This window comes from Ictidomys tridecemlineatus, chromosome 1, assembly GCF_052094955.1.
Source record: "Ictidomys tridecemlineatus isolate mIctTri1 chromosome 1, mIctTri1.hap1, whole genome shotgun sequence".
Taxonomy (NCBI): domain Eukaryota; kingdom Metazoa; phylum Chordata; class Mammalia; order Rodentia; family Sciuridae; genus Ictidomys; species Ictidomys tridecemlineatus.
Genome location: NC_135477.1, coordinates 179,800,688 through 179,823,836, shown reverse-complemented (window position 1 = coordinate 179,823,836; position 23,149 = coordinate 179,800,688). Strand labels below are relative to the sequence as shown.

General features: G+C 48.0%; 1 protein-coding gene across 1 annotated transcript in view; it reads right to left on the bottom strand.

Annotated features, from left to right (window-relative positions):
- The window catches only part of Dock2 (dedicator of cytokinesis 2), a 406,997-nt gene that overhangs the window by 58,429 nt on the left and 325,419 nt on the right, over window positions 1-23,149 (bottom strand). The window contains exons 33-34 of the mRNA XM_005334135.5: window positions 13,517-13,665; window positions 4,986-5,071 (exon numbers count right to left, since the gene is read on the bottom strand). Coding sequence (XP_005334192.2) covers window positions 4,986-5,071; window positions 13,517-13,665 — 235 coding nt within the window. The remainder of the gene's footprint in view (window positions 1-4,985; window positions 5,072-13,516; window positions 13,666-23,149) is intronic.

Here is a 23,149-nt window from a genome sequence, read left to right as displayed (position 1 = left end):
CCAAGGTGAGAGGAACCAGGAATCTACACGTGATTTCTTCCCACCAGGGAGCGCACCAGGCTGCAAGGAGGTGGTGTCTGAAACTGTGGTGGGGCTCAGACAAATCCATCTTAGTGCTGGGAGAAGCACCTGCTGCCTGCCTGTCCATGAGCGGTGCAAATGGCCCTGTGATTTACACCTGTCTGGCTCAGCCGCAGCTGTGCCTGCTCCCTTCTGGAGCAGCCACTTCCAGCCCAGCTCCCGACCCCAAGGACAACACAACTACAAAGAAGTTTCTTCCCAGAGTTTGCTGTGGGATTTCTCATGGCCTCCCAGGCATCTCAGGGCCTCAGACAAGGGCCTCAGGCAGCACCGTAGGGTCTCTTAGCTCAGGGGATTTCAACCTGCAGGCAACATAGAGAATCACTGGTGCTTTCAAACTTCAGTGTGATGGAAATCACCCGAGCATCATCCAAGAGATTCTAATTTACCAGGTCTGGATTGGGACCTGGGAGCCTGACTTGCTAACTAGCTCCCAGGTGACACCAATCCTGCTGCTTCAGGGATCATGCTTTGTGAAGCAAGGTTTTTAGAAGAATAAGATCTTGGCTGTTTTTACTTTCTCTCTGTTTTTATGCATGAGGCAAGAAGGCTGCTAATATAGTCTAGGGCTGGTAAGATGGTGGGGAGACAGGAATCACCCATCCATCACCCATCCATATATTCCACATGTACCATTCTGGACTCCAGAGACTGCTACATTGTTAAGACCCTGACCTTCATGAGATACTAGTGCAGGAGGGGACACACACACAGAGATAAGTTACTGTGGGCTGTGACACTACCGCTTACTGAGTGCTTCCGTGTTCTGAGAATGGTGCTAAGCCTGTTTCACTGATTATCCTGTTTAATATCCACAAAAGCTCTTTAGCATTACTGTAACCTCCAAGTCCTGATGTTGATCCTGACACACAGCTGTGACTTACTTGGAGTCCCATGGCAGAGTGGGAGTGGCAGTGAGAAAACTTGGGAATCCTGGGCTCAGGAGGATAGCTCCTCATTCAGTGGAAGGAGGGGTGCACACTTGCCCCCCACCTCTGCTACTGTTTGGGGTCAGCAAGCTCAGGCATCCCTTGGGCTGCTGCCAGCTCAGGCGTCCCTGGGATTGGCCTGCATTCAACCTGGGGGCCCCCACCTTCTGTCAGGGCTGTGGAACCGGACTTTGAGTCAATCCTTTAGGAAGTACGCATGGAGTGCCTCTTGGGTGACAGCTGCTTTTCCACTGAGCTGGTTTGGGTAGGCTCTAGGCCCAGAACACACACTGTGTCTCCTTCAGCCTTCCAGCTCCCTCAGTACTTCCAAGTACATCCCCAGGCTTGTAATCAAGTAGCAGGTGCTGTGGAGTAGGTGTGAGGAGCCTCTGAAGCTCAGGAATGTTGAGAGGTGACATGATTAGATTATGAAGTTGTAACCTAACCAGTAGGTTCATCCACCTGGTGGATTAATAACGTGAAGGGTTGATTGGGTGGCAACTGCAGGCAGGCAGGACTGGACAAAGTAGGTCACTGGGGTTTGTCTTGGAGATCCCATTTTGTTCCTGCCCCACCACCTTGGTTTCCTGGCTGCCATGGCCTGAGCAGCTTCCGTCTGCCATGCCCTTCTGCCATGATGTCCCCCATCACCTTGGACTTAGAGCAGTGGAGTTGCCCACCATGAACTCAGCCTCTGAAACCATGAGCCCCCCCAATAAACTTTTCCTCCTCTAAGTTGTTCTTGTCAGGTAATTGATCACAGAGATGAAAAGCTAATACAGCAGGGGTGTGTCTTATGACTCCATCCACTGTGGGACTCATGATTTAAGACAGCTGTGGATTAATGAGATCGGGCTCTAGAAAAGCCCTGCGGGTAGGAGGACTGGGGTGTTGTGTGGGGTTGTACAGCTTGTGTACTGCACAAGGGCATGAGGACTGAAATTCAGCCTCATTCCATGTCCAAGTCTTGCACCTGGATGTATGGCTGCAGCTGCCACAGGACTGTTCTAGTCACAAAGACACCATCTCATTGCCAAGCTCTGTACTTGCCCAGAGGGGACCCTACATACCTATGGAGTCCCTGAACAAGGGACGGGGAGAAAGGACTGAGGAGCTGGAAAAGATGAATGGGCTATGACTTCCAATGGCCACATTGCTGCCCATCTGAATGACGATAATGATAAGACTCCAGGAGCACCTAGTAGGTGTCAGGAACTACGGTAATAAATTAAGATGAAAAGGAAGAAAAATAGCAACCATGCTAAGCACTTGACACAACTCCTCATTCAGTCCCAACACAAGCTTCAAGAGGTGACTAATATTTCTAACTCCAGTCCACAGTTGAGAAAACTGAGGCTCAGAGAGGTCAAAGGAAGGAGGTGGGACTCTGCCCACTGAGGAGGCTGGGTTGGGCTTGATTAGTTTTGCATAAAAATCATTCACACCTTGTCTCAGAAGGAAAATAATGAGCTGAGTTTAATTTCCTCGACCTCTAAGGGCTCCTTTTATAAATAACCACTCAGGAAGGATCTGAAAACCCTGCTGATAGTCTGAAGATTGCTGCGGAGCCTGTCCGCTTATAAAAATGGAAATTGCCAGCACCATACATGGTTCCGTTCCTGGTCAATATTTAGATTTTCCTTTTTAGAACTTAAAGATAATCACTGACTCAGGCAAAACCCTGTTTCTGTCCCTGAATGATCACTCTCCATATTCACTTGGGGGGGGCAGACGGTGGCTCCTCCCAGCGAACCTGGTTTGTATTCTAGGTGTTCAGGAGGGCTGAGCACAGTGACAGAAAGGGACAGGGAACAGCTGAGCCTCTGCTACCTGGGGTTCCATTCTGTCCACTGGGCTCAGATGGGCTGGGCAGGGTGGAAGTGTCATTGCAGGGCTCAGAGCTGAGTCTTTAGCTGGCTGTGGTTGCTAAATATTCAGAAAGGACTGGAGAAAGAATTCAAAAGCAGAGCATCCCTCAAATCATAGAGTACACAGTTGGGGGAAATTTGGGCTGTCTGGCCACATTCCTAAGCCTTGGGAGAGGCCTCTCCAGGGCGGGGGGGGGGCAATTACCAAGCAGCCAAAGACAGAAACTGGGAGTCAGGCCGAGGGGTTGAAGTGCATTTATTAAGCATGTACCTGCTGGGCGCCAGATGCTTTATGATTACTCAGTCTTCAAAATAACCACAGGAGCTTATTATTTCTCATTTTAGAAATGGGGATACTGAGGCCAGAGAGGTTGTATGATTTGCCCAAAGCCATGCAGCTGCAAAGTAGGGAGCCAGGATTCAAGTCCAATGTCTTTCTCCAAAGATGTGAAAGTGGCCAATAAGCACATAGCAAGATGCTGCACATCATTAGATTTTAGGAAATGCAAATGAAATCCACAATGAACTATCGATTCACACTCACTAGCAAGGCCATGACCAACAAGACAGGCATCAGCAAGTGTTAACACGGTTGTGGGGAACGGGAGCCCTCCTGCTTTGCTGGTGAGACTGTATTTGGTGCTGCTACTTTGGAAAAGAGTTGGTGGTATCTCAAAAGGTTAAATGTCTCTATATTTCCACAAGACCCAGCAATTCCTCTCTAAGGTACAAACCAAGAAAATTGTTAACATATGTCCACGCAAAACTGGCACATGGACCAGATATGGAGGCACAAACCTGCAATCCTAGCAACTCGGGAGGCTGAGGCAGGAGGATTACAAGGTCAAAACCAGCCTCAGCAACTATGCCAGGCCCCGTCTCAAAAAATAAAAGCGCTGGGGATGTGGCTCCATGGTTAAGTGCCCCTGGGTTCAATTCCCAGTACCCAAAGCAAAAACAAAAGCCCCCCCAAAAAGATCCAAACTTGCATGTGAATGCTCACGGCAGAGTCAGTCCTAATTAACAGTCAAGACCGTGGAAATGGCCTAAATATCCATCAACTGATTAACGAACAGACAAAATTAGTAAACAGACAGTGAATTCTTATTTGGCAGTAAAAATAAATTTTGCACTCATGCTCGCTATGTGGATGAGCTTTGAAAGCATTATGCTACATGGAAGAAGTTGGTCATGAAAGGCAATGGATTGTATGATTCTATTTATATGAAATACACAGAATCAGTGAGTCCATAGGGATAGGAAGCAGAGCATGGGATGAATGGGGCTAAGGGAGATGGAGGAGTTGTGTGTGTGTGTGGGGGGGGATGTGGCTAAGAGTACCTGTTTCCTTTTTTCAGCAATAAAAATGATCTGCAATTGACTATGGTGATGGTGGCACAGATCTGTGAAAATGTCAAAGGTCCCTGAATTCTCTGCTTTGGGTAGATTATATGGCTTGTGAATTATATTTCAATAAAGCCATAAAAACAAAACCACGTCCTGACTCCTAGTCTGGTGGTCTTGGGCACAGTACTACCCACTGCCTGCCCAGGGCCTGCTGGAGCACAGAAGTCTGGTCCAGCCAGGATCAAGTCCCTGCTGTCCACTCCACTAGCTGTTCCCAGCTTGCTGGGACAATACGTTTGCTCCCTGAGCCTCAGAGGCCACCTCTGTGACACGGGGATCCAGGAGAGCATACCTAAGCCGGGGAGGCATGAGAGAGAGAGAGCACTTGGCACAATACCGTGCCCCAGGGGCGCTCAGTAAATGCAGATCTCATCAAATCAATATCACAAATTTCATTGTCACAAATTTCATTGTTACAAATTTCAAAGGAAAAGAGCAATCGTTATTCTGCAGTTCAGATCCAGCCTGGACATTTTGGCATTGATGGATTATTTCTTTCTTTTTGACACAGCAAAGCTTTTTTCTATCTGGCCCATTATGTCAACATCAAAGAAATGTCCAATGCAGAGAGAAACGTGAAGCTCCTTCCCCAAAGGCGTCTCCTGGTCCCCACAAGCCCAACACTGGTCTCAAGGGGCGATGGCCACGTGGGGACCCTGGAGCTTGCCCGCAGCCCCTGGCCCGTGTGGCCTGCACTCACATGGACTCCAGCAGCTGCACATACTGCTCGTCGCCTCGGCCCCCTTCCACCTCGTGGTCCAGCTTGAGGATGATCTCGTTTTCAAACTTAGGACGGAGAGAACAGAGGCAGCATTAGATGGCTGAGCACTGAAATGGGTCCCACCAGTCTGGTGATGGGATACCCTGATGACCCAGACCTCAGGAAGCATCTCTTACCTCACAGGGCAACTGCTGGGATCTGGGAAGCAAAATGGACCAATATCCATGCCTGCCGCTGGAGTGTCTGGAGGGTGAGGGGAGCAAGGGCTGGTGAGTGCTAGGGCAGAGATGGAGTATGCGCATGGGGTATGGGTGTGGGTGAGGGTGCGTGCACATGTGTGAAGGCTTCCCACAGACCATATCATTTGGGCTTGTTTTCCAAAGTTAGGTAGAAATTTAGCTGGAAGGTGAAAAGGGAAAGGGAATTCCAAGCATGTGCAAAGGCCCAGAGGTATGTGACAGCTGCATCTTCAAGCATAGCACCCTTCAGGTGCATGTATCATTTCTGCTTGCCTATCATTCCTTTCTCTAGCTTGTGATCACCCTGGCCCTGAGATGGGCTGATGACCCCTCCCTGGTGCCAAGTGTGGATACCCAACACAGGCCTGCTTATGAGCAGGGCTAAGAAAGAAATCGGGCCAAACCAATGAGAGTCCAGTCTGAGGCTTTGTTGGAACACTTAGCAAGAGACTCTCTACTCAACCGGAAGATGGAGGTAGGTGGTAAGCCTGAGGCTCCCAAAGATGACAACAATGAAGAGTCTGTCTGTGAATCACACTCCTGCAGAGGAAAGCAGGGAGGAAGTGCTAAGACACAGGGACCTGAGACCAATTTTGAGCATCTGGATTCAGCCATACCTGAAGTTTTCCCAATCACACGAACTGATATATATGCAAATTATTATTATGATTTGTGTGTGTGTGTGTGTGTGTGTGTGTGTTGGGGGGTGTTATCAGGCAATCTATATTGGCGTTTTGTTACCTGCAATCAAATTTTTTTTTTTTTTTTTGCAAAATACAAGTAAGACATGGAACAGATGCTAGGCTTCAGAGTCAAGACCAGTGACAAGGGTGGTGGCCAGAGATCAGACGTCGTTGAGTGAGCAGAAAGCCAGTGTTCTCTAGTTCCACCAAATTCTGTTGCATTGAAGCCAAAGGATGTTTTGTGTCTCTAGAGTGAACTTGAAGAAGCATTTCATGCAGTGAGGCTCATGGATTATTTAATGTCATCTTGAAGGCTCACGCCGCGTCTCTTCTATAGGAGTGTGGACCAAAATGGTTTGTGCTGTTTCAGTATCATACCCCGAAGGGTCCATCCAGATCACAGAGGCCCCTTCTCCCGACTCACCATTTAAAAGGAAACCAGCACCTGGAGAGGGGAAGGGGTCCCTTGGCAAAGTTACTGAGACCCCGGGAGGCCTTGGGGACTCCTGGCTCCTAACTCAGCCTCTTCACACTCAGTCTTCATACCACCCTGTGAGGCCTGAGGTCAGGGGTCACCTTTAAAGGCGATAATGCATGACCAGCAGCCAGCCCTGCCCTGGCTGGCACAGCCTCCAGTAAGTGTCAGTTCCAATTACCGATGCAGTAGAGACTCTGAGAGTTTAAGTGACTTGTCTAAAGTCTCAGATGGATGGCAGGGACCTTTGGCAGCTCTTTCCAGCACATAAAGGATGGAGCCCAGTCAAGTTAAAGTCTTTACTGGCAGGAACCAGATTCACTCTCCCCTCAGGTCCGCATCTCACCTGTGAGGCTGTGTTCCTTACTTTTGTGGGTGACGGGTCCACAGAAAGGACCAGAGGCTTATGCTGACATAGCACAGACGCGAAGGGATCTCCTGGAGCTGCCACAGTGGGGGAAGACTTACTGAAACAGACACCCACACCGGGCCTGGGAAGACGGGCGTGTTGTGCTAAGTGCTGAAAAGGAGAACGTTCTAGTTGGGGAACGGTCTGAGCAAAGGTGTGGAGGTGGAATGTGCAGGGTCCAGGAGGGCGTCCCAGCTGCAGCAGACACCCAGAAAGGTGAAGAAGAGGAGATGAGAATAAAGTCCTGGGTGGGGCCCATCTGGGAGGGTCAGGGCTGCCAGCCTGCATAGGGTCATGCCCCTCCCGTGCATCTGCCCAGCACTGGGTTTGTGTTAATTATTACCCAGTCAGGCTTAGGGCTGTTTCCATCAATTTCTTTTTTTCACTACCACGACCAAAGACCTGACAAGAACCATTTCAGAGGAGGAAAGATTTATTTGAGACTCATGGTTTCAGGTCTCAGTCCACAGCCAGCCAACTCCATTGCCCTGGGCCCAAGGTGAGGCAGGACATCATGGCAGAGAGTGTGGAGGAGGAAAGTAGGTCAGGACATGGCCACCAGGAAACAGAGAAAGTGACTACTGCACTCACCAAGGACAAAATATAAACCCCAAAGGCATGACCCACTACCTCCTCCAGCCACACCCCTTCGTACCTGCCTACAGTCACCACCCAGTTAATCCATTCAAGTGGATTAAGGCCCTGGACAGGTTTGGACTCTCATAACCCAATTATTTCACATCTAAACTTTCTTGCTGTGTCTGACACATGAGCTTTCGGGGGATACCTCAGATCTAAACCATAACAGGGGCTTTGGGGGTTCAGAGATGTCTTCTGTGACATGCCTAGAGCAGAGAGCAATACAGCTGAGGGACTCCAAGAACAGGCTCTGCTGTTAGGCTGAGCATTGAATCTCTCCTTCATTCCTTCCACCATATTGAGAAAAACCAGCACATCTTCCCAACCCTGTTTCATGACAGATAGAACAAAATATTTTCTTAATGGGCCAGAGAATACCTATTTTAGGTTTTGGGTGCAAGGTGTGTGCCCTGTCACAAGTACACTGCTGCACAAAAGCAGCCACAGAGAAACACTGGGTGTGGCTGTGATCCAATAAAACTTTATTTATAAAACAGGTAGCCAGATGACATGGGCCTGCAGGCTATTATTTGTGGGGCCCTGGTCCATAGGGTGGTGTAGCATGGAGCAGGTGGGAGGACCAGGGGTGACTGGACATGAAAAACCCTGGAGAAGTTGAAGGCTCCAGTGTGTACCGTGCCGGCTCCACCTCTCACCACTGCTAATGCTACTGGAAAGCAGCTCGTGGGGTGGAAACCAGAATTTTCTCTTGCCTGAGAGGTTCACTGAGAACTGTTGGCTCCGTTCCTCCTGGGGAGATGAACTTTTCTTTGGAGCAGAGGATGTGGTAAATAAGCACTTGTGTCAGGGTCACAAAAGAGTCTGCTGGGAGGGAAATTGCAGGGTGCCAGGAATGGGCAGAGCCAGATGATGCCAGCCAGTGTGTGCACCCTCTGGGTGGGGTAGAGTCAAAGCCCGTCAGCCACCTCCCAGGACCGGTGCTGTGGCTATGGCCGCAGGCTTTGGGTTAAGTTTTGCTTTGACAATTTTTTTTTTCAGCAAGTTAATAAATCTTCCTGATGGTCAGTTTTCTCATCTGTTAAATGAAGATTTAAAACAGCATCCACTCCATAGAGGAGCTATAGTGAGGAGTGAAAGGGGAAATCATGCGTAAAAGGCCCAGGGTGGGGTTTGGGTGCATGGTAGGTGCTCAATAAATGTTAGTGCTGACCGTCACTTGTCACTGTACTGTCACATCATAATCTCGGTCAATATTTATAATAGCCACGAGAGAGGATATCCCCATTGTACAAAGGAATAAACTGAAGCCAAAGGCTTGTCTTGGGTTTAAAGGATGGATGAACTTGAGCTAGGGCAGACCCAGGTGCCCAACACAGGCAGCCTATCTCACACGTACTATGCCGTGTCACAGTGACAAGCCTCACCCTGACATTGTTGCTCTGCAGAGCTCCAGAAGCAGTTTGGTTCCTCCAAATTAATTCCATTTTCACCCACAGCCTCGTGACTACATCACTTCATTAACCCCTCACACCACCCGGACAGGTGATGTGTGTTAGTGGGAATCCATAGGTTGCTTTGACAGAAGTCAGACTCTACCGAGGCCCAATGTGAACCTTAAGAAGCCTGGTCAAGAACAAGGGAGTGAACCCCAGGAACCTAAGCTCTTGAGGCCTCATCTCCTCCCCTCCCCTCAAGGCCCTTGGGCCCTCACAGAGGCAGGACTGGGAGGGAGCCAAAGAAGATGGCGTCACGTGAGAAGGAGGCCTGTGGGAGTCTTGTAGCTGCCTAATTTTCTTTGATCTCTAATTGCTTCAATTCATCCCTCAACGAGCTTGGGCTTGGGAACCTGTAAAGGTATTATGATATTCATTTTACATTGGAGGGAACTGAGGCTCAGAAAGACCAAATGACTTATCAAAATTTATTCGGTTTAAGCTGGGTGTGGTGGTACATGCCTGTAATCCCAGTGGCTTGGGAGCCTGAGACAGGAGGATCCCAAGTTTGAAGACAGTCTCAGCCACTTCGCAAGGCCTGAAGCAACTTAGTGAGACCCTGTGTCTAAATAAAAACAATAAAGGTTGGGATGTGGCTCAGTGGTTAAGCACCCCTGGGTTCAATCTCCAGTACCAAAAAAAAAAAAAAATCATTTAGTTTATAAGGAGTAATTTTACTGTCTGATTTCAAAGCAGTTTCTAGTACACAGTAGGTGCTGAGTACATATTTATTAAATTGATTTGATCTTTCTACAAACCATTTCAATCACCAACCCACTCCATGCCAAGACTCAGTCTCAATAGAATCTGCCAAACTGATATCTCCATCAATTACTTCCCTCAACACAACTACAAACCCTTCTATGGTCCCAAGTACTATTCTACGTGATGCTGTCTCTGGATTATGATTATATCTGGAAAATCTCCTGCCTGCTTAGGGCCCAGACCCACAAAGGCCTGGTACACAATCTTGTTCTATAATTTGCATCACAACTGACCATACTTCACAGTCTTATCACCCTAAGAAACCCACTCCTTCCTACCAATGTCACCCAGAAAGCCTGCATCCCTCCTTCCTCAAAGAACCGACCACTGGTCTCCCCAGCTGCAGGGGATTTCTCAAGTAGTGGCGGGCAACCCCAGCTTCCGATGCCAGCTTCCCATAGGCCTCTTGTTCTCCTGCCTTCACGCAGGGCTCTGTGCAAAATGGCGTGGTATAGAACATCCCCTGGAATGCTGTTCCCTGAGAGCTCTTGCCCTGAGATGTGCTGGGGTGGGGGGTCTAAGCACCTCCATTCATTCTGGGTACAGGGACACAGTGCCACCACATGCATGTCAGGCATTCGATAGGCACTGGGACCTCAGGGCCGAGAGGTCCCATCATGGCCCTTGTTCTGCATAGCAGAATGGCACAGACCGGCCACACCAGCCGGGGTGGTCATCCCAAGGGCCCTCCTGTCCACACTGCCATCAAGTGAATCATAGAGTGCACCAGGGATGGGACATCCAGAGACCTTGAGATGGCCTGAGATGAAGGGTTGTGCTCATGGTGAGTAAAGGTGTCAGTCAACCATCTATGGAATTTGGGTTAGAGGAAGAGACAGGGCGATCTGGCATTGGGAGAGCAAAAGAATCAGAGTAGAGAGAGAGATTGCCCCAGGGCTTCCTCCTCTCTAGTCCCCAGATCCCTGAGCCACTCAGAGTCTAACACCTTCCTGTCCTGGCTCCAGTCCCTTATGTCTCATTTGAGCAAATCTTTGTCTCTTGCTTCTGCATGAATCTCCCACCCTAGGAGAGAGGCTCATTTTCCCCAAGGCTGAGGCCAGAGCTAAAGGATGTCTAGCAAGGACATCAAAGGAAGGGCCTCCCCAAGGGCATGAGGGCAAGAGGCTGGCAGGAAGTTGGTCTCGGCCAGACAGACAGACTAGTGTGAACTGGGACATGGGGCCTGCTAAGTTTTCCTCTTGGATTTGCTATTTCCTTTAAAATATGTTAGAGTTTTTAAAAAGGGAGCCGGGTCATATCCAGGCACCCAGTTCTTGGATGACACACTAAAGCTAGCATGCACATGAAGTCTGCTGGACTCCAGTCCCCAGATCTGGGGTCCACTCTGGTTCTGGCCATCAGGATCAGGGCTGTTTGGCGATCATGAGGGCCTTGCCACCCCCTCTCCTGGGGACACCTTTCAGGACGGCTTACTCTGGGCCTAGAGCCACATGCCAGGGCCTGCTCGTCTCACAGCTGAGCACCCACCAAGTACCCAGCTGGTTTTCACCTGGGCAGCTGCCCCATTAGTCAGCCTGGTTGTTCTGCCTTTTTTGATAAGAGAACAGCGAATTAAAGCAACGGGAAAACATGGAAACATCCCATTGTCATGGAAACACTCCTGGATGAGATGCCCAAGGAAGGACCCCACACACCCCAAACGGATGGGCAGTACATCCCGAGAAAGCCAGGAGCAGGAATCCTCCAGGGAAGGGAACTTGCCCCAGCCTCAAGCCTCTGAAGACCTAAAATCCAGCAGATGTCTGAGGATGCCTCCATCCAGGCAGGGAACAGGTCTCATTTCAAACACTCAGCCTGTTTGGGCTGTCACCTCCTGTCCCCCAGCCCAACTGGTCAATATGGTTTCTTCCTCCCTCCGAACTCCTCATCCATATTAGCTAATTAGAAGAATTAGCGTTCTTCTGAGGTTTCTTGAAGAAGAGGCAGCTGATCACTGGCCTTTCTGGGACTAGAGAGCTCCTTCTAATCCCCAAGGGGAAGAGTTCACTCACAGAGGAAATGTCACAGCAAACTAGTCACACCCCTCTTACAACAATTGTCTCCAAAGTGGGATTGGAGGAAGGGCAGATCCAATAGAGTATTTCTTGCACACACACATTTGAGAAATTAAACAGGTTCCTTTGCTACAGAGCGACTCGGTTCTTGATGGTGTTAGCACACACTGGGAATCTCCAAGAGGAGTTAGGATGCTCAGTGGTACCCAAAGGTATCTAACCTGAACTTTCTTCCCTGGAGCACCCTATTGGACTGTGCACCACAGACCATGTTTGAGAAAGCACTGCCCCAGAGGATGGCTTCCATTCCTTGAGCCGACATTGACTGTGGCCGTCTGGAGGCTGGATAGTGCAGTAGTTGCAGCAGGATCTAGGAATCAAGTGAACTCTGTCAGCCTCTGCTCTGCACTTTCTAGATGTGTGATTTGGGCAAATGATCTCACCTCTCCGTTTGCTTTTTCACCCTTAAGATGGAGTTGTAATAAAAAAGGCTACCAGAAGTAATGCATGGAAAGCACTTATAATGTCTGACACGTGATTGACACTCAGTCAATGTCAGCCACAGTTACTCATCCTCATTCTTCTTAGTAGGTGAGGTCCAGGAAGACATCAGAGCATGGCCCAGAGTATAAAGCCAGGCAGTGTGCAATATTTTATCTACATTGGAAATGACATGAGTAGGGAGCAGAGCTCTCTTCATGGACATGGCTCCTGGGATGGGCTCTACAGGTCCAGGGATGTAGGCAGGCTGCCTGGTGAACATGCAGAAAAGTAACAGAAGAAGAAGGACACCCACCCGCCCAGGACAGGCCAAGCAGGCAGGAGAGGGAGGAGTAGGTGAGGAGCAGGAAGAGCACAGGGAACAGCTGAAGGCTTCAGCCCAGAAGCAGAGCAGGCAGGACCTGGGAAACCCCAGCCAGTGGGTCTGGACTTCCACCAGCAGGGATCAGAGAATCAATGAGAAGCATCCTAAGGAGGGGGAAGTTTGGAATCTGCTGCCTTTTAAGAAGGCACTGTAAATACAATTATTTGATGGTAGGACATGGTATGGGGTGACGGGCAGAAACATGGAAGGAGGAGCCAGTTGGGGGTGAACTAGGTGAGCAGGTGGGCAGAAGGGGAGGGGCAGGACCCAGGGAAGCACTGGGGCTGCCTTGCTATGACCTGGGGGCCACCCTTCCTCCTGGAGGGAAATGAGCCAGGTGCCAGCACCCAGTGCTTTCTTCCTCTGCCAGAGCTTCTGGGAGCCAGTGAGCCTGGATGTAATGGTCCCATCTCTTCACGAGACCTGAGTGCCAATGAAAATCACAGGCCTGGCATTTTACAGAGGCTCTGGCTCCTGTGCTGGGAAGCCTCCTGTCCCTGTGCGCATGACAGATGCCTTCCAAGTGACAGTGCCTCTAACTTCATTTGCTGTCCATTTGATGTAGGGCCGAGTGTAACCCCTGGCTGGCAGGGTTTTCTTTTTCTAGATAATGTAGATCTTCAAAGTCATCTGGGAAGATGAAGCGCCAGACAATGGGGTGGGGAGAGTGGGGTGGGCGGGAACCCACCAGAGCCATTAGGGAGGAAAGCAGGACTCTACCACCCTTGGGAAGGGACCGGAGCAGATGACAGCAAGACGCATTTTCATCTTGGCCTGGGGCAGAACGGTGTGATGGAGCACTGACAAAATCTGATATGCCAGCTCATTCTGGGCACATGAATGAATGTCCCTCTCCTGCTATGGAGCCTCTGAAAGAAGCTTGGGCAGACGGAACAAGGGTATCATTATGAGGAAATGGGCTGGGAATTAGGGATGCTGGTGAGAATTTCCGGCTTCATTTTTTACCTTTTTGAAATCCCCGCTCCTTTGATATTCGCACAGCATCATGTCAAAGAAGATTGGTATGGTGGCTTTCCGGAGCTCAGCCTCGGGGATCAGTGTCATCTCTAATATAGGTCCTACCATGCCTGGGATGAAGCAGATTTTGTTCTGGCCTGAAAGAGAAGAGGGACATAGGCACATAAAACATTTGCATGGTGCACAGATCCTTCTGAAGTCTGGGGTAGGAAGAAAAGGAGCCCAAATAGGAGCCAGAGTTATCACCAACGTGGGTGCTTCCTGGGAGCCTGGCACCGACTTGAAAGTGGTACACTTGTAAGCGCTGTGAGAGGCGCAGGCAGCGTCCCAAATAAGCCCCATTAGGAAGGCTAACGACGCGGGTCCCTGTTCACCAGGCCTCTCGCCTGCATTATCTCCTCCACAAATGCGGCCCTCATTGAAATTCTAAGTGGCGATGAAGCACGGGGATGATTGGAATTATGTCTGTCTGCATCACAAGCCATGTTTCTGAGGTTTGGAAAAATGTGCTTTTTACCAACGGCTTCATGAAAAAAGAAAATCAAAACCAGCTGCCAAGAACCTGCTAGAATGATCTGGTGGGTGGAACAGCAGGGACAAAAGCATCACTTTAGAGTCAGGTGGACCACAACTCCTTAGTCCTCCTGTTTCTCTCAAGGCATTCCCAGTGGCTCCTCTCCTTGCTGTCAGCATTCTGCCACAGGGTGCCCCCAGGGTCATGAAGCTTCCTTGCTTCCTGCATACAGGCTGCTCTGTTGAAAAGACTCCTCCTGCCCCCTCCCTGGCTCCCCCTTCTGCATTGCCACCTGGCTGCCCATCTTCCCTTAGATGCTCCTTCCTCCGAGAGAAACCCCCCAGCTTCTGTCACTGCAGCCACTGCTAGATCAGAGTCCTGCCCCGCCTCCTCGTGTTCTGCCTTCTCCTCCAACTTTGAAATGACACCTTGACTTTGGGAGTCCTTTGACTAACATCTGCTTCTCCCATGGAGAGCTTCATGAAGGTAGAAGCTGTATCTGTTCTCCTCATCGTATCAGTTACATCGAGCATAGCGCGTAAGAGAAGCTCAATCAGTATCAGTCCAATGAGGAAATACATTAGTCTAGCTCCCACACGCACCAGCCACGTGACTTGGAGATCATATGAAAATACGCACTCAGCACTGAGCCTGGAATCAGCACCCCGTGGCAGGGGTAGTGTGGGCCAGTGATTAAGGACACTGATTTGTAAATTAATCCCACCGTCAACTAACTGTGTAATGTTGGGCAAATTTGTCTCACCTCTTGGGGCCTCAATGTCCTCACCTGTAACGTGGGATAATAATAATAATCATGTCATAGGATGGCTTTCAAGGGTAAACAAATTGTTATTGACTGAGCAGCCAGGTCAGTGCTTTACATGTGACATACTTGATATAGTGTTATCTATTCTCATTGTGATGTTGGGTTAAAATGAACCACAGAGTGCAGGCTTGTTGAGCAGCACTGAGCAGATGGCCCAGAACACACATCAGGAGTGGCAGCAATGAGGAATAAAGAGGACCCCCACAGGACCTATAGAGATTCCCTGGGGATGGAGGATAGGCATATTCCAGCGATCCTGCTGCTGAAGTCGGCACTGTGCCTTTCATCTGCAGTTGACTTTTTCCTCCAGATTTCCACAGCCCAAGAAACCCACCCAATGTCAGGATGAACACTTGCGGTCCTCGCCTAGGGCAGAGGGCTCCTGGGGGTGCAGTGGCTCAGGTGGTAGGGTGCATAGCCTGGCACACGGTTCCTTGGGATCAAAATAGAGGAAACAAGCCAAGAGCAAAGACAGAAAGAAAACGCATTGGCATTCAGCCTAAGTGAGGATTAATGCTGGTATTTCCCCAGCATTAATCCTAGTTGAAGGCATCATTCTGTTGTGAGAACAAAATGGTGACATCAGGCAGAGAGTTGAATGAAATATAAAAGACATCTTTCTGGGCTTTCAGCTTCATTATATGATGCTTTTAGATTACACTTGAGCCCCAATTCTTCACTTCAGCCCAAATAGGAGAAAAAAAAATCCTACTTTCTGGCAGGTTTCTAGTAATTACTAATCTAGGTTTCTGATTCCATCCTTCAAGATCCTTTAAGTCTTTTTCAAGCCACACTGGGGTTTTGAAATTCAAAGTCGAGTGCAATAATAGGTAGAAAGTAAATGGGAAACTGTCAGATAAGTCACTGCAGAATGGAGAAATTGCTTATGCAACCAAGGCCTTTAGAATACTGGCAGCATTAGGTACGATAAGGATAAATTTAAGATGGCTTAAAATAAAGGGCAGACATGCTCTGGACAGGGGATTTCTGAGATCCTTTTGACCTGTGTTCTTTATAGTCTGTTGAGGCAATATTTGGCAGAACAGGGCAAGGGAAAGAGTGATGAGGATCTGTAAATACAGTGTGATCTCAATGAACCTTACAATGCTCCCCGGAAAATTTCATTCCTCTATATTAAAACAAACAAACAAACAAACAAAAAAGAGTTTCTGCACATTTGATTTTTCATTTAAGTCTACCAAATGTGTTCACACGTATGTGCAGGTCTTTCTGTACATGGATGCATCCCCCACACACATGCACAGAAAAAAATGTATGGCTAATTGAATATAAAACTCATCTGGGGAAACAATTCTCATTCAAGAAACACACCTAGTGTTATATTCAAAAAAGAGCAAGAGAGGGAAATGGTTTGAGGGTCTTTTCCACATAATGGAAGCTGAACCTCACTTGGAACAGATAAGAAATAGAGAATACTTTTAAAGTGCCCATGAGTCAGCAGATAAATCCAAACGCTGAGGGTCAAGGGCTTTAGGAAAGATGGAGGTGATGTGAGGGCAGAGGACAGCCCCGCTGTGTGGATGGGACACAGTTCTGTCAACCCCTGGCCTCTGTTTCTATCTGTCCAATGACTTCCTGTAGTTGGGCGGGTCACTGACCCGGTGAGGCTGATGTGGGTCAGAAGGGGCACTGTGGCTGAGACTGCATGGGCTTCTAAATGCTGACATGGACCCTGAAATGAGCAAGGACAAGGAGAGTGACGTCTCCTGGATCTCAGAGTCCAATAGGCCTCTGGAGGACTCTGAAATACAGCTGGGCAGGTCAGGGAAAAAAGAATCACTCAGCCAGTTCAAAAGGGGCAAAAAGAACAGAGATCTCTGTTACTTGGATTTAGGTTTGGAAAAGCCCCTTCCTCACAATGCAGAGGCAGGCACCCCTTCCTCAGGACAGGACCCACCCCTGTAGAATCCCTGAGCCTGACACCTGGATCAGGCCCACAGCCGTCACCTTCCCCAAACCTCTATGATCTCATCTGTAATGTGGAGATGGCAATTATATCTGCCTGGTCGAATCACCAGGTAGGTTAGAAAAGCAAATGTAAACAAAAGGCTTTGCAGTGTGGCACATCAGGGAGCTCAGGAAGCCTTGCTACTGCTGCTGGCGAGGGACACTCCGGGCTCAGCCCTATGCCTAGTTCTGGAGAAAGTAATATAAAAAGACTCCATGCAACCTCATGAGCTCACTGGGCTTTCCATGGTACTTTGCAAGCTGATCAGTTTATTGCAACACCTTTAGAGCAAAGAGATGACCTGGGGAGAGGGTCAGGATTGATCTGCCTTTTCTATTATTTCTGATATTTGTGGTCCTCTCCTGTCTTCCCTATCCCATTAGAATGTTCTCTAGTCTGTCCTCAAAGATCATTTAAAAGGCTCAACTTGACCTTGTTGATCCACAGCTTAAAGCCTGTCCAGGCTTCCATCGCTCTTGTGCTGGAGCCCCGCAGGCCTGTGTGGTCCTACGCCCTCTTTCCTACCCTGCTTCATGCTCCAGGGCTGCCTTTCGGCCATCTCCTGCCTCTTGCTCTTCCAGTGAACCTGCTCCTACCCCTTGGATCTTCACAATGCTCCCCCTCCCTGGCCCCCAAGCTCTTGCCTTCCCTCCATCCCCTCCCACTCGGAATCCTGCCCCACACCTGCCCCAGGGAGGCAATCTCACACATTCTCTGGAGTGCTGCTACTCAACCTGGAGGCTGCGGCCTACGTTTTTGCTGTGAGCTCTTGAAGTGTGGCTAATCCAAATGAAATGTGATTTAGGTGAAAAAGAAAATCCACCAGATTTCAAATAATAAACTTTTAAAATCTGAAGAATGTTTTGTGTTGAAGACATGTCGAAATGATAGCACTTTGTGATACAGGGTTGAATAACATACCGACTTAGGATTTTAGACTTCTCAACGGTGCAAAAGTGATTCAGGAAACAGCTGATGCTCCCGTGTGAGCTGTGTTGCTGAGCCAGGATGCTCAGTGGGTCAGGTGTGTGAAATGCACTTTCCACTTACGATATTTTCAGTTTATGATGATTTTTATTGGGACATAATCCCGTGGTAAGTCAAAGAGTATCTGCATTGCTATAGTTAATTTCCCCATTCCTTTTAAATATTCTTTTAATGTGGGACACTGAAGCATTTAAAATGATTGACAGGTGGCTCCCGCTATATTTCTATAGGACCTGCTGCTCCGAGCTCAGGGCCTGGCTTTTCTTCATGGATGGTCTGTGGCTCACTCACTAGATAGGAGTCCATTAGAGACTCTCGAGTACCCCGAGTTTCTGCTCTATGGTTATTTATCTTTGTGACCAAAATTAAATAACTCTACAAGTAGTACGCAAACTTTCAGTGCAATATTCACTAGTCCATGAGACCATGGCTACGTCACGACCCCATCTTCAGTTCTGACCACATCACTGGCACAAAGGCTGACATTTAGAGGGCTGGTGTCCAGTTTCCAGGGTCATAAGTCAACACAATTAGTGACTTCAAGCAGAATGAATTAATTTTTTTATATTCCTGGATAGCAGTAGTCTGAAAATAGGTTTTCCTGAGCTAATAAAACCAAGGTATGGGCAGGGCTGAGTTCCAGACTCTTCTAAGAAAGAATCTGCTTCCCTCCACTGCCAAGCTAGTTGAGGCTCCTGCCTGACACGGCTCACAGGCCCTCTCCATGCAGAAGCAGCGTGGAGGCTTCCTCAAATGTCTCTGATCCTCTCACCTCCTTTTGCAAGTATGAGGACCCCAGTTGGATAGTCCAACAAAATCTCTCCATCTTCAATCCTTAGCTCAATCACACTGAAAAGTCTTTTGCCAGACAAGGTAACACGGTCCACAGGTCCTTGGGGTAAGATGCAAACGTCTTCGGGGAGTTGTTATTCTGCCTACAATACTGCTCAATACTTGCTGTTAAATGAACAAATAAATTGAATGGATGAATGTACAGCCTCTCTAATCCCATTTCCTATTTCTTCTCAGCAGCTTCTTCCACAGCCCTAGAGACAAGCTTGCTGAGATTGGAATATGATCCTTTCCCCATCTTTCCTTTGGTCCTGCCATGAACCACACTTTGGTACCTAATTTGAGAGCCATTTCCTTCAATGGTTCTTGATCTTTGGTGTCTCCACTACACAACTCTTTTTAAAAAGCATATTCCTGGGTTTCCCAGCTCGGTTCCCCTTGCAGGTCACGACCCATGCCTGATTTTTCATTTACCCTGAACCATGCCCTGGATTCAGCACCAAGCCGGGCACTCTGTAGATGCCTAAGTAGGAATGGCCCGATTGCTCTACCAGGACTAACAAGGGTGGTCTCCCCACACGTGCGGCTGTGATGCCAGCTGCTAGAATGTGTCTGTCTTTCCCATGTCGACTATTAACACAGCAGCCTGGTGTTCAACCAAATGAATGTGGGAGGTTGAAGTGCAAAGTCATTATAGCAAAATGTGCATTACTTTGTGCCCAACAGAAATCAAACACTACGATGCCACACTATTGGGAAAAGCACGGGGCATTTGGCATTGTCTCAGGATCCAAAAACACAAATGGTGTTAACCCTTTAGTGGCTGAGTCCTCAACAGCATGGCGATCTTCTCCCTACCAAGATCTCCCTGCCCATACCCCTTCTCCCAAACAGCAGCACGTGCGTCCACACATACACACAAGTACGTCTAGACAATCCCTGGAAGAACGTTAAATAATCTTCAAGCTTGAGATGAGAGCCTCGCAATTAGCTATCTTACAATCACAGGTTTGCCCAAGTCTTTCCTGATGAGAAGAAGATGCTGCTGCTGATCGAGACGCTGTTACTCTGATTGCTTCTGGCATTAAAACAAAATTTAAAAAACCAACATGCATTATGATTTACTCATTATCGGAGTCTTCTGAAAACAGTTAGTTGGCTATTTCACACCCTGTGAAAATAATTTGCATACCCCTTGGAAAAAATTATTCATAAGAACACTGGACTTGGGGTCCAGAGAAAGGTTCTTTCAGACTATCCAGGCACGGATTTGCTGTTGACCTTGGAAGTAACCCTGTGCTTCTCTAGGCCTCGCTTGGCAACGTTACCTATAAAATCCCTGGGTGGGCGGGGGGGACTGCTTGAGAGGATGTATCCCCTAGAGGTGGAACAGAAACCGGACCTCCATGGCTAAACTGAAGCTTTAATCTTCTTCCTCAAAAAGAAGTTGGAAGGGGGTCAGTGAGGAGCTGCTCCCCCATCCCTGGCATGACACATTTGTCCTCCTGCCTTCAAGATGGATGCTGCTTCCCCAGGTACCTTGTCATTTTTCAGTAAGGAAGCGGAGCAGGGAGATGGGCAAAAGATGTGCTGGTATCATGGTTGAATCTGAGACATGCCCTAAAGGCTTGTCTGTTGAAGGTCTGGTTCCCAATGCAGCAGCCTTCAGAGGGGGACTTTGGGGAAAGTGATTGGATCCTGAGGGCTCCGAACTCATCAGTGAACTGACTCACTGATGCATTCATAATCTGATGGCATTATCAAGAAGTGGTTGAGTTCTTTATATATCCTGGAGATCTGTGCTCTATCTGACGTGCATGTGGCAAAAATTTGCTCCCTAAATGTAGGCTCTCTCTTCACCTCATAGATTGTTTCTTTTGCTGAGAAGAAGCTTTTTGGTTTGAGTCCATCCCATTTATTAATTCTTGGTTTTATTTCTTGCACTTTAGGAGTCTTGTTAAGGAAGCCCAATCTGGTGATGAAGATTTGGGCCTACTTTTTCCTCTATTAGGCTATGAATCTCTGGACCAATTCCTTGGTCTTTGATCCAGTTTCAGTTGAGTTTTGTGCATGGTGAGAGATAGGGGTTTATTTTCATTTTGCTGCTTATAGATTTTCAGTTCTCCCAGCATCATTTTTTGAAGAGGCTATCTTTTCTCCAATGGATGTTTTTGGCACTTTTGTCTAGTATGAGATAACTGTAATCTCCAGGATATATAAAGAACTAAAAAAACTTAACACCAAAAAACAAACAACCCAATCAATAAATGGGCAGAACAGACACTTCTCAGAAGAAGATATACATGTGATCAACAAATATATGAAAAAATGTTCAACATCTCTAGTAATTAGAGAAATGCAAATCAAAACTACTCTAAGACTTCATCTCACATCAGTCAGAATGCAGCTATTATAAAGACATCAACAATAAGTGTTGGCGAGGACGTGGGGAAAACGGCACACTCATTCATTGCTGGTGGGACTACAAATTGGTGCAACTAATTGGAAAGCAGTATGGAGATTCCTTAGAAAACTTGAAATGAAACCACCATTTGACCCAGCTATCCCATTCCTTGGTCTATAACCAAAGGACTTAAAAACAGCATATTATAGTAACGCAGCCACATCAATGTTTATAGCAGATCAATTTACAATAGCTAAACTGTGGAAGCAACCTAGATGCCCTTCAATAGATGAATGATAAAGAAACTGGTATATATACACAATGGAATATTAGCATTAAAAGAGAACAAAATTATGGCATTAGCAGATAAATGGATGGAGTTGGAGGATATCATGCTAAGTGAAATAAGACAATCCCAAAAAACTAAAGGATGAATGTTCTCTCTGATAAGTGGATTATGATCCATAATGGTGGGGAGGGTATGGAAAAAATGGAGAAACTTTCGGCAAAGGAGAGGAAAGAGTCGGGAGAGACATGGGGGCAGGAAAGATGGTGTAATGAGATGGACATCATTACCCTAGGTATGTGTATGACTGCACATATGGTGCAATGCTACATTGTGCACAACCAGAGAAATGAAAAGTTGTGCTGCAATTGTATCCCATGAATCAAAATGCATTCTTCTGTCCTATATACCTAATTAAAACAATAGAATTAATTAATAGTAAAAGAAGTGGTTGAAATGTAAAAGTTGGGGCTAGTTGAAGGGTGTGGGTCTTTGGGGGAGGGCCCTTGGGGACTATGTTTTGCACTCAGCCCCTTCCTCCCTCTCTCTGTCTCTTTCCCTCTCTCCCCCACCCTCTCTCCCTTCCCTTTTCCTTCACCCTTTTTCCTCCCCTCTGCTTCCTGGCCACCATGAAGTAAGTAACCTCTTCTGCCACATGTCCCCACCACCATGATGCTCTCCCTCACCTCAGGCCCAAATCAATGACGCCAGTGAACCGTGGCCTGAACTATGAGCCCAGATAAATCTTTTCTCTCCTGTTCTTCTCAGGAATTTTGTCTTAGCAATGACTGTCACAGCTGACTAATATAGTCAGAGTCACTGAATCGGTCCCCTTCCCATCTCTCTCTCTCTCTCTTTTAAAATAGGTTAAAAAAAGAGTGTTTGCTGAATTCTCAAAAAGTGTGTACCTGTTGTTTCTCATGGGACAGATCTGGGTAACATGACCACCTCCTATTATAAGACATTGTTAACTGAGCACACTGGAATTCAGAGAAAGATAATCAGGGTCCAATTAGCCAGAAAGAAGAGAATAGCTACTCCACGGGCCATCGGCAAAGTCTAGTCACAGACTGCTTCCAAGTGTCACTCCATCTCCGACATTGCATGAAGAGCATTTTAAAACCTATCATTACCCAGTGTAGTGGTCACACCACCTTGGTCCCTAATGCACACAGTGCTTGGTCCTGGCGAGGATCCTCAAGTTAATCTCATTAACATGAGCTTGCTCACTCTAGTACCCCGTGGAGAACAGGGTGGGGTGCGATGGGGGTGGGGGGCATCTGCCTCAGCTTTCTGTTCTTACCCATGAAAAAGGGAAGCGGAAGTCTAGGGAGCCAGCCAGGGAAACCACTTGGGGCTGCTTCTTCTCCAAGAGCCTGGCCAAGAAGTGAGGGAGCAGCTCAGCAGCCTTCATTGCTTATTTATTTGTTTATTTATTTGCAGGGAGCATCCTCAGTTTGACTTCTGCCCACAAGTCCCTCTTCCTGGAATGTCATCCTGGATATGCCTCTGGGAAACTCTGCCTGACTCCTTGGATGTAGGCTGGGTGGGAACTTCAAGAAGGAACAGGGCATCCTGCAGGTGACACCACCTGCCCTGGCTTTTGGAGTGGCCCTCACCAGGACTTTCCAACCTTACTCTCCAGCAACTCCTTGCCCTCCCAATAAACACCTCCCTGATGAGAAGCCACAATGAATGCCCCTTTCTTGAAGGCCCCCCAGCCTGACAGACACATCTTTTAACTGCATTCATCCATCCTGTGGGGATTTGTGAGTGGCGAGGAGTTTGTGAGGTTCCAGAGCAATGGCTCTGGCCAGTGTGCTTGTCTGGCTTGTGCCTTTAA